The sequence below is a fragment of the Protobothrops mucrosquamatus genome, unplaced genomic scaffold, assembly GCF_001527695.2.
Source record: "Protobothrops mucrosquamatus isolate PMUCROS unplaced genomic scaffold, P.Mucros_1.0 scaffold_178, whole genome shotgun sequence".
Taxonomy (NCBI): Eukaryota; Metazoa; Chordata; class Lepidosauria; order Squamata; family Viperidae; genus Protobothrops; species Protobothrops mucrosquamatus.
Genome location: NW_015386254.1, coordinates 679,018 through 690,406, shown reverse-complemented (window position 1 = coordinate 690,406; position 11,389 = coordinate 679,018). Strand labels below are relative to the sequence as shown.

At 37.1% G+C, this 11,389-nt stretch overlaps 2 protein-coding genes across 2 annotated transcripts in view; both read left to right on the top strand.

Annotated features, from left to right (window-relative positions):
• The window catches only part of LOC107294440 (NACHT, LRR and PYD domains-containing protein 12), a 14,171-nt gene extending 11,854 nt beyond the window's left edge, over window positions 1-2,317 (top strand). The window contains exon 3 of the mRNA XM_015823674.1: window positions 435-2,317. Within this exon, the coding sequence (XP_015679160.1) occupies window positions 435-2,227 (1,793 nt within the window). The 3' untranslated portion in view covers window positions 2,228-2,317. The remainder of the gene's footprint in view (window positions 1-434) is intronic.
• Window positions 2,318-3,391: 1,074 nt separating this feature from the next.
• Window positions 3,392-11,389, top strand: part of LOC107294286 (ribonuclease inhibitor) — a 28,036-nt gene continuing 20,038 nt past the window's right edge. The window contains exons 1-4 of the mRNA XM_015823511.1: window positions 3,392-3,486; window positions 8,064-8,234; window positions 10,134-10,304; window positions 10,491-10,661. Coding sequence (XP_015678997.1) covers window positions 3,392-3,486; window positions 8,064-8,234; window positions 10,134-10,304; window positions 10,491-10,661 — 608 coding nt within the window. The remainder of the gene's footprint in view (window positions 3,487-8,063; window positions 8,235-10,133; window positions 10,305-10,490; window positions 10,662-11,389) is intronic.

The window sequence follows — 11,389 nt, the reverse complement described above, 5'->3', positions numbered from 1 at the left end:
GTTTCTCTTTTTCTTTGTGAATAAAAAGCAAACTGCACAAAATATGTATTATGCTGGTATTAAATTTATTCAAAGTGTGTTTCCCATATTCCAAGGGAGTAAGGTTTAAAAACTTCTGTCTATCAATGTCCAAAGAAACATCTTTATATAACTTATTAACATTTAGTGCAATTATTACAGAAATATTATGTGGAACAGGATGAACTATATAGTGAAAAAATAATTATTTAATGTATTAATTAACAAACATTTGCCTATTGAAATCAATTCCTACTTTGATCACTTAGTGGAGTATCATGCAATTCTTGTAAACACATTAATCCAGAGGGTGGATGGGAGTGGCTTCAAGAAGATCCAGCAACCAAACTCCTTAATGAGTGTCTTTTGTAGGCCTTATTTTTGACACTTGTAATTTGATTTTTTTCTGGCTTTAGATTACAGAAACTACATTAAAAACAATTTTCAAACGATTGAAGATCCTAATGCTGTTCCTGGTGAATATGTGCTCCTGAATCAGAGATACTCAAACCTAATCATCCTAGATTATTATCGGCCTGAAAAGGAGCGAGAACATGAAATTCGGGTAACAGGAAGAAAACATGTTGAAATCATCAACAAGAGAGCTGATTCTTCAACCAGTGTTGAAACATTATTTAACCGTGGTAAACGTGGACTAATTCCACAAATTGTTGTGTTGCAAGGAGCTGCAGGAATTGGAAAAACCACAATGGCCAAAAAAATGATGTTGGATTGGGCTTCTCAACAACTTTACCATGATAAATTTAATTATGTTTTCTATATTTACTGTAGAGAGATGAATCTCCATGCAGAGTCAGAGAAGAGTAGCATTGCAGAAATAATTTCAAAACAATGGCCCAGGTGTCAGGAAATGAAAAGTGTCATTGAAAATATACTGAAGAATGAAAAGAAGCTTCTATTCATAATTGATGGGTTTGATGAATTAAGGTATTCCTTTGATCAGTTCGAAGATTCCTTTTGCTTTGATCCATGGAAGGAGGAGCCAGTAAAAATTATTTTAAGAAGTTTATTTCAAAAAAAGCTTCTTCCTGAATCCTCTCTTATAATCACAACAAGACCTACTGCTTTAGACAAACTCCATCGATGTTTAAAACATCCACATTTTTTTCAGATATTGGGGTTTTCTAGAAAGGAGAGGGAAGAATATTTCTACAAATTCTTTGGAGAAGACAAAGACCAAGCAACTCAAGCTTTAAGATTTGTTAAACAAAATGATACCCTTTTCACCATGTGTATCATTCCCCTTGTGAGCTGGATCATTTGCACAGTGGTGAAACAAGAAATGGAGACAGGTAAGGATCTTCAGAAGACACCATGCACTCTTACTGCAATCTATATGCGGTATCTGTCCAGTTTGTTAGATTTTCATCACCAAGAATCCAAACAGGATGTCCAAAGAAAGCTAAAAACCTTCTGCTCTTTGGCTGCAGAAGGCATCTGGAAACAGCAAATACTGTTTATGGAAGAAGATGTCAAGAAGCACAGTTTGTATCAGGATGACCTCTTCCCTCTCTTTTTGAATCAGAACATCTTCAAAAGGGACATTCACTGTATTCAAACCTTCAGCTTCATTCACTTAAGCTTCCAGGAGTTTTTTGCTGCTTTGTTTTATGTTTTAGAAGATGGAGAAGAACAGTGTTCTCAAAACCCAGATAAAAAATTACTGACACTTTTATATAGGCACAGTATATATTCTCAGACTGATTTTGCAGTAGGATTTCACTTCCTCTTTGGTCTTCTAAATGAAGAAAATAGAATGAAAGAGTTGAAAAAAGAATTTGGATGGGAAATTTCTAGTCAGAATAAAGAGTTATTATTAAACTGGGTGAAAGAAAAGATTGACAGAAGAATTTGTAGGATTGAATCTGGGTCAATCACTGGGACCGACCTAGACTGGGTCATGCAACATTATCCTGAGACATATATAGTCAAATTCTTTCATAAAAGAATTTATTTATATATGGAAACAAAAATACTTAGTTATTTGTATGAGACACAAGATGAGAATTTTGTAAAAGATGCACTATGTGCTGTCACCACAATGGAGTATCACTGCAATTCAGATACAGAATTGATGATCCTGGCCTATTGCTTACAACATTGCCAGAATTTGGAGAATCTGTGTGTTCGAAGCCCTACATCTATATATCCGACAGAGAAAAAAAAGCTTCTTCTAGAACATGGGTAAGTATTTTTGAAAGTTTATAACCTTTTGGCATTTAATTCAGTTTATAATCATGCCACTGCTACTCTCAAACCTACTCTCCCAAATATAATAATACGTCAGAAAAAGGCCTCTCTAGAATATGCATAAATATCTTTCAGTAGCCGAGTTATGGAGGTGTCTCAATCATTATATATCATTTTAAAACAATATACTATGCTCTCTGTCAAAATGTGTTCCCTCATTATCTGTACTGGGTTTGATCTGCTCTGACTCATTGGCCCGGAAGCTCTGAGAAGTGCCTGATTCCCTGCTTGCTTTTCTGGCTGACAATCTGTCTGTTCGCTCCTCTAACCCCTGAGTCAGATGACTGATGAAATCATAACAGTGCGAAGGAAACAACCTTTTCTACTAGCCCTCATCCATTCATTACCCTTCGTGATTGACACTGATGGACTAACAAAAGGAAAAAGAAAATTCCAATTTTTCCATTTTTTTCTGTCACCTCCGGTATAAGAAATTGACAAGGGATAGCACTCTTGTCAACTTCACCTTGCTAAAAAAAGGCAGTTCCCCCTTTATCTGTTCCACCAGTGACCTGTTTTTAAAATAAACATCCAGTCCTTTCAGTGATCTTGTACGGTAACCCTCCACTGCCCAAAAAGCGCATAAGAGGCAGTAACCAGTGACCAGAGGGGAGAAGGCATTCCTGCCACAGTTCCTAATAGCCAATTGGAGCAGAGATGTTTGCCTGAAATAAAATGAAACTCAGGCAGCAATCTAGAGAGTCCCACCTATTTATAATTATAGGCAGTAATTATTCTTTGGAGGTGAATGAAGATGACTATGCATGAAGAGAATATTCATGGTAAGCATGTATGCATGGTTATATAACATTTGGAAAGTACTTCTCACATCCATGTTCTGGTACTTAGGAATCCTTAAATATTCTCTCAGTTTATTCATATTTTTTTGTATCTAGGATGCCATCTTAATCTTAATTACTTAATTTCTGCATGCAGAGCTCTATAATCATTTCATTTACTATATCGTCTTTTTATACTACTAATTTCCCATACTGCAACAAGAGTACATTCACTTCTGGTTACTTTACAAATGGACTGGAAGCCATTTATATTTGCAAAGTACAGGAATTAGAAACACTGAAGTCAAAGTCTGAGAGCAAAAATGTTTTTCTCCTTTAGGCAATGTGGTTTGGATGAAGTATGTATGGAAGATTTCTTTCAATCACTGACAAAGCTGAGAAACCTAAGAGATCTGAGGTAAGAAACTGCTTTCATTTTATCACAGATGTTATTGATAAGGAAAAAATACATAATATTAGAAGTTTGCATATTACCCTTAATAATATTGCTATTATCAATCTTTCATGGTCAACAATAAAGGAGACTTCTCTGGGGGTTCCTGCAGCCTGGGATGGAACTGGGTATTAACTGACATTGAGTGTTTGGGAAATGTAAGGAAGGATGCACTGTTATCACTGGAATTTCTTGATGAGAGGCAGGATATAGTGTTCTAGGGCAGTGATGGCGAACCTTTTAGAGACCTAGTGCCCAAACTGCAACCCAAAACCCACTTATGCATCGTCGGGTGCCGGGTGGGTGTGGCCCATTGGGTGGGTGTGGCTCATTGGGTGGGCGTGGCTGCGGTGGTAACGGCAGACTGGGTGGGACTAAAAAGTTCAATCAATCAATTCCAACTTTGCAAGATCTTTTTTTCCCAAGAGAAGTTGAAATTGATTGATTGATTGAACCCTTTTTTTTTTTGCACACGGTGGCAGAGGCCTAAAGTGAAAAGGTTTTATAAAACCCAGCTGAAGGCCTAGGACTGGGGTGATGGCGCGCGTGCCCACAGAGAGGGCTTTGAGTGCCGCCTCTGGCACCCGTGCCATAGGTTCGCCACCACTGCTCTAGGGCTTCCTCTAGAGAGAGAAAAGTGAGAGACAGGGCTCCCCCACTTTTGTTTGTGGTTTTGTGAGAGGAGATCTGAGGAGAGATGTGTCCATGATGGTTATGGGAGGGGGGAACTGAACAAAGAAGCTACTGTACCCTATTGGATGGGTTGAACTGATAGGTCTATCAATAGAAGTACTTGGCAAACAGCAATCTGCTCTTGGTGGAGAGAGTGCATTAGAGTGGTTGTGTGTCAAGATGGAGTTGGGGTGGTGGAAAGACTGAGGGAATGAGGCTGGATACTGCCTTTCTTTTACCTTCTTCCAAAGTGGAAGAGTACTTCTCCAGTTCATCACAAACACACAAAGCAGCAAGTAAGCTTACAGTTCCCAGAGTTAACAAATATAAATATGTAAGGGCCATTACACAAGGCTGTAGGAACAAGCTGGGCATGGCTGCTGCCCAGCAATATCCCTTGGATTTCATTGCCTGACTGTGGTAGAATCCCCAGACTGGGAGTGCTCCATGTCTTGGAGATAAAATCTTGTGCTATTCCGGATTTCATGGCCTCCATGACAACCATTAACTTCTCTCTGATTCCATTCATATTAGCAGTCATATGTTAGACCTAGATTGCATAGAGCAGTATCCACCACCAGAAGAGGACCCTGAAGAAAGAAGGAAGAATGGATGCCAGAATTATTTTAAAATACAAATCTGTATTAAGAAAAATACATTAATAAAAGCAATATATTAAGACAGGAACTCTCATATTGTTGGGTTGCAACAGATAATGGTGGGATAGGAGATTCATCATGATGTGTGTGATTATGGGTCCTATAGCACCCAGATTTATAATTCTGGGCTCCCCTCTCCCATCTGGCACCAGGCAATCTTACTAGAGAATTATTCATAAATTGACATGTGAGTCATGTCAACAAAACTATGTGTGTGGGAACAAAGGGTATTTCTTGTCTCCAAGCTATATGTAAGAGATCTATCCATGGGAATGGGAAGCTAGTTATGCAATTAGTAAGAGCAAAAGATAAATATTTTGTTCTCTGAAAGTGTGAAAGCAGGTCAAGATGATTAATAGCCAGAGCAGTCCCATCCAAGACTTAAGTTAGGTCATGTGAAGACCCCCAAGAATGCAATCCTTTTGCCTCCATATGACCTAATCAGGACTAGCACTGTCTTGTGTTGTTGAGCCCCATTCCAAATTACCCCTGTTTCCACCACTATCTCTGGACTGATTCCTTAAGGATTCTTTTGTCCTCTGTAGCAGATCTCTCAGAATCTTTCAGGTGGGCAATTTTTTTCACGCTACAGAAGTAGGATATTAATATTCTATTAAAAAAATCAGAGCTAGAGTTGCTGAAACTGAACAGCTTCACAATTTTGCATACAGTTGCAACTCATGGCCTAAAGAATGTTGTGTAGTTGGAATTATAGGTGGCCTCACTTCAACCATACTCCAAACATTTGTCTTCTCCCCAGTACAGTGTTCCTACCTTGCTATTGCTGTAGGACAGGGGTGTCAAACTGCCAGCTCGCAGGCCGGATGTATCATAGAAAAACCACACCCACCCCATTGCCGGTAATGGGAAAAAAGTCCCGATACGTCACAACACGTCATGTGACGTTGCAAGTTTGACACCCCTGCTGTAGGAAATCAGGATTTCAGCTTGCTCCTGGTTAATGCATGTATCCCTTCACACAGGCTAATCTCATAAGATTTGGTATTGATTAGAGGATATTTTGCTAGAATTGAGCCAACAGTTTTCAAATCCACCCTGACTGTCATCAGTTTCCATTAATGTGGGTGTCTGAATTCAACACCATGTCTACTCTGTGAGTTCAGAATGGCTTGGTTACATGCCAGAGATACATACTGAATCCACAACTGGAGGTACATCTTCAATGAGTACCATAGTAGTCACTCACTTCCTAAATCTTACCTGAAGCCTTATCATTGTTTGTCTTTTAGCTAGCTAAAATGCTTATGAAACATTAACTTCTCATCAACTATTGAAGCTTATACAGGATTAATCTACTTCAGTGTGAGGTAATTTTAATCCAATTTTGAAACCTTGGTTTGATAAAAAGTGTCTTGGATAAAGATAGCACTGTTCAGAATCAGTTGGAGGTGCATGTTATCTAAATAGAATAAGCTAAATTACATTGAAGGATGCATTGAGAATTGCCAGTTATAAAAATATACTCATATAGGAAATTTCACACCTAGAAAACAATATAAAGATATCTTGGGGAATAAGAAACTGCTGTACCAAAGGTTGGATTGAATGAGCTTCACATGATCAACTCAAGAGAACAACGCTGTCATTTTTTGATGCCCTGTAACCAGTTCAGTCCAGAGAAAAACCTCTATGCAATTAATTCAATTACTTCTGAGGTCTGAGTAAATTATTTCCATAAGTTATTCAGTTTATCACTCAGTAATCCACCTATTTTCTACTAAATAAGACTTTTCCTGAATGTCTCCCCCACCCATCATCATTTAGAGAAAATCAAGCTTAAAAATGGAAAAGCATCTGAAGGTAACTTGAATCTAATACAATATTTAAAATAAAGTCCAGAACAATGTTCCCCTATATTGGCTTCCCTATTTATGTATATAGATTAGTCTATCAACTGAATGGCAATGCTCTAACTATCCCAGTCTTTAAACGATGAGCTGTCCAATCCATCAAATTACCATCCAATTAGGTATAATACGCAAATAAAATGAGAAATATTTCTGTGTGTAACTAATGGACTGCATGGTTTAAGCTGCCATGGTTGACTTCAAAGTTGCTATGGATCTGCTGGTCATGTCCTCTGATGAGGAGGATGGGGAGGACTTGGAGTTAGGGGCTGTAGAAACAATAGTCTTGGCTTTGGTAATTCCAGTAGTAGTAGCAGTGTCAATGAGTAGACTCTGGTGAGTTGGTTATAGTAAGCCCCCAGGTTGCCTTATCTGCACCAGTGACAGCCTCTAAGAGTGCAGAACTTGGTAGATCTGAGAAATTTGGCAAGAACAAAGTTAACCTGCTGGAGAACCAAGGAAACATCTACAGCTGAATATTGGGTAGAATATATGGTTGATTTATTGGCCTCACTCCCTGAGAGCAAATTCTGAGAACAATTTTTTAAGCCTTATGTCTCTCAAGCTTCCTGTATCTTGTCTTTTCTCCATACATCTCTTATTTAGGATTGGATTCCCCATCTCAACCTATGCCAAGCTTGTAGCTATCTTGATAATTGCCCTTGTATCATACTGGATAAAAACATTTTTCAAAATTCTGCCTGAGCTTGCATGGTGGAAGGCATTCTGGATGGTGGAAGGCATTCTGCTTGCTATCTTGTTAGTTTTCAAAGGTTACTAATTCCATATATTTCTTCAACATACTGAATACTAAGTTTAAATATGTTAAAAGCAACAAGAATTTTATATATTCTTTTTTGGAAAAGATGGTTGATCCCCCACTGTTGAAGAATGGCTAACTAAATTGCGGAAATGTACTTTGATATCTAAGTTCATTTCATATTTTAAAAGGAAATTGGATGTAGAAATCCATTATATTCAGAATACATTTTAGATGTCAATTGTACACATAAAAAGTGCCAAATCCAACATTTGTGTTTCAAACTTTATTTCTTATTTGACATATAATCTACATACTATTTATAAGAAACTATTAATGTTTTGTTTTTTATCCAGCCATATGATATTTTAGATCAGTTGGTTATGTTCCCAAGTCTATTCTTATTGAGTATTTGTAATTATTATTATCTATTCATCTATTTTCATATATGTAATTTTTGTATCAGTACTCTCTTTTTTTCCATTCTTCTTTGAAAATCATAATCTCGTAAAAATAAATAAAATGAAACCCAAACCCAGAAGGTATCATTCTAATTCTTCTGAATATTTATTTCACTTTCAGGTTGGAAAAATGGTCCCTTACACAGTCCTGCAGCAAGCAACTTGTTGAAGTCTTTAAGACAAACCAGAAGTTGAAGGAGTTAAATTTATTCCTCAAAGACACAAATGAGAGAGCAATGGAATTACTGTGTGAGGGGCTCCAACATCCAGACTGTAAAATAGAAATACTAGAGTGAGTGATCAATATTTCTTTTTCAGTTTGATACTAAACTGGGGGGAATTGAAAGATAGACCCAAGATTCAAAAGAATCTTGACAGAGCTGAGCATTGGGCCCTATTGAACAAGATGTAGTTCAGTGATGAGAAAACTAAGGTCCTGCACTTAGACAGGAAAAACCAAAACTTTTCCAAAATAGGCTGTACCTGGCTCAACAGTAGTGACCGTGAGAGGGATCTTAGTGGATCATCCTCCTAGTGGATCATCACTTAAGTATGATTCAGCAGTGTGATACAGCACTCTAGAAAGAATGCAGAGAAGAGCAACAAAACTAAAAGGGCTCTGGGTGCTAATCTATATGATTATATGACAGATAATAATTTCCATATAGAACTGTACCAGCAGCTCCTTGGGCAATCTGAAATACTAATTTCTGAGTTGACACAGGGAAAACATTCTTTGTTGTGCCTTTTTTATGATGGTTCTGATGTTAGATGTCCATTTAAAGTTCTGGGAGATTATAGAATACTTAAACCTGAAGGTCTCTACTGTTGATACTGTGTTGTCTAATATTGTAAGAAGTGATAAAATAGGAGAGCTTCTCCTAAAATTCCATCACTCTGCTAAACACCTAATTCTCTCAGCACTATCTTATGCCTAAAGATATTTTGTAGTAGGGCTGTATTGCTATTATCACTCTTATTTTCTCATCTTATCCTTCCTATTACATTCTCCTATTAGTATCTTATGATTTATCACTTGCTGTTTGTATCTTATGATTTATGATTGTATCTTACAATTTATCATCTAAAACATACCATGATATTGTTGTTGTATGTATACTGAGAGCTTAAGCACCAGAGACAAATTCCTTGTGTGTCTAATCACACTTGGCCAATAAACAAGATTCCTATTCCTATTCCTATATTAATGGTTAAGGGAACTAAGTATGTGTAACCTATTAAAAATGGATGAAGGATGATATGATAGCTATCTTCCAGTGCTTGAGGGGCTGTCATAGAAGAGGGAGTAGACTTATTCCCCAAAGCATCGGAGGGCAGAATAAGAAGAATGAATGGAAGCTCATTAAAGGGATATCCAGCATGGAACTGAAGAGAAATTTCCTGGCAGTAAGAACAATTAATCAGTAGAACAGCTTGCCTCCCTGAGCTGTTGATGGTTCATGACTGGAGCTGTTCAAGAAAAGATTGGGCAGCCATTTGTCTCTGCCTTGGACAGGAGTTGAATTAAAAGACCTCAAAAGTCCCTTCCAGCCCTATGATTGTACAAAGCCTGCATGTTTGGTTTAAATGAATCTAATGTATTTCTTCTTTTGTGTTTTTCCTTCAGATAGAAGGAGTTCCCCATTTTACAGAGAGTTGTTGGTTATGATTAGGAGCTCTAGAACTGAGGCCCTGCTTGCTCGCTTTCTTGGCTCTCCTCCCAGGATTTAATGGGGGCCAAGCATAGCTGTTATGCAGAAGTTTAAACTTGTGAAAATCAATATTTTCTCTATTTAAAACATCAAAACCAAAAAAAGAATAAATGGCTACACAAAAATGAAAATGGGAAAATACACAGTAGTTAAGAATTAAATATCAATAAATAAAGAATGTACAATAATAATATTTAAAAAACATTATTCCATTCATTCCCTCATTATATGTAATACAGTTAGATTAATATAATCTTAAGAAAATTCTCCATAAAACTATAAATATTAATATTGATATTGATATCACCAATGTTTGTCATTTTTCCAAAAGCAAAAGTACCTGCTTATCTGCTGGAAATGTATCCTCAGAGAGGCAGTTCCATTATCAGCAAACATCCGTATTCCTTTCAGTTCCTTGAAGAACTGAACGTTTATGTTTCTTTTCCAAGAAATAACTGTACTTTTTGTGATATTTGCAGGGTTGGTGGAGAGGCCATGGCCAAATTCTGCAGCAGACATCTTGGAGAATTATTCAGAAGAAACCAGAGATTAAGAGATTTAAAGTTGTGGGTGTTCAGTCCAGAATATGGAGTAGTGGAAAGGCTGTGTGAGGGGCTCCAACACAGAGACTGTAGAGTAGAAAAACTATGGTAAGTGATCATTGTTTCTTCTTCAGTTTAATGTATGTTGCTTTCTCTTGACTGTTTTCTGGAAATATATCCAGGGAGAAGCAGTTCAGTTGCCATAAATACCCATAGTCTCTTTACTTCCTACAATGATATAGTCCATGTTTGTCTCTTAAGAAGTACTTTTAAGTTTTTGGAATCTTTTTCTAGGCTCAATGAAGAGTTTGTGACTGAACCCTGCAGCAGTCATGTTGCAGAAGTATTAAGCAGAAACCAGAGCTTAAGAGAGTTATGGTTGTACCTAATACATCCAGAGGACGAAGCATTCCAAATACTGTGCGAGGGGCTCCAACATCCAGACTGTAAAGTAGAAAGACTCTGGTGAGCAATCATATTTTTTTTTAGTTTGATATATGTGAATTTCTATTGAGTTCTAGAAAATTATCTATAGAAAGGTAGTTAAAGTTGTGATATATAACCACATTATCTTTACTTCCTTGTGTTTTCTGAGATAGATTTCTATCCGTGGTCATAGTCAAAAGGGCAATAAGATAGTTTTGTTAGGAGATATGAGATCTGCATTCCTTCTCCCTGCAAAGATACTTTCTTACAGGGCTTTTTTTGGTCATAGAACGGCCAGAACGGAGTTCCGGCACCTTTTTTGGATGGAACCTTGTAGAATAGGCAAGGCGGGTAGTATGACATGTGTGAGTTCTGGCACTTTTTTTTTTTTTTTTTTACAAAAAAAGCACTGCTTTCTTAGTTTTTAAGCACTGAGAATCTGGCCAAAGACTAACTTTTCTGGGATCTGTTCATAGGGGAATAAGCTCAGTAGTTTATAAATCTTCATTAAGCAATTTGGAGATATGACAGCAATTACTCTGATTTTAAAAAAATCTGCAGCTTGACTTTTCAGATGTATAGTTCTATAAGCTTTGGGCATTCTTTGGGTATTCTCAGATGGTTTCTTACCCTTTATGGCAATTTTTTATTTTTATTTTATTAAATAACCTTTTTGTTATTTCAGTAGATAATATCACCTTGTTATCACTTCCTGGACTTTCTCTTCAGTTGTTTACTAGCTTCCTTTAATACAATAAAGATACTTG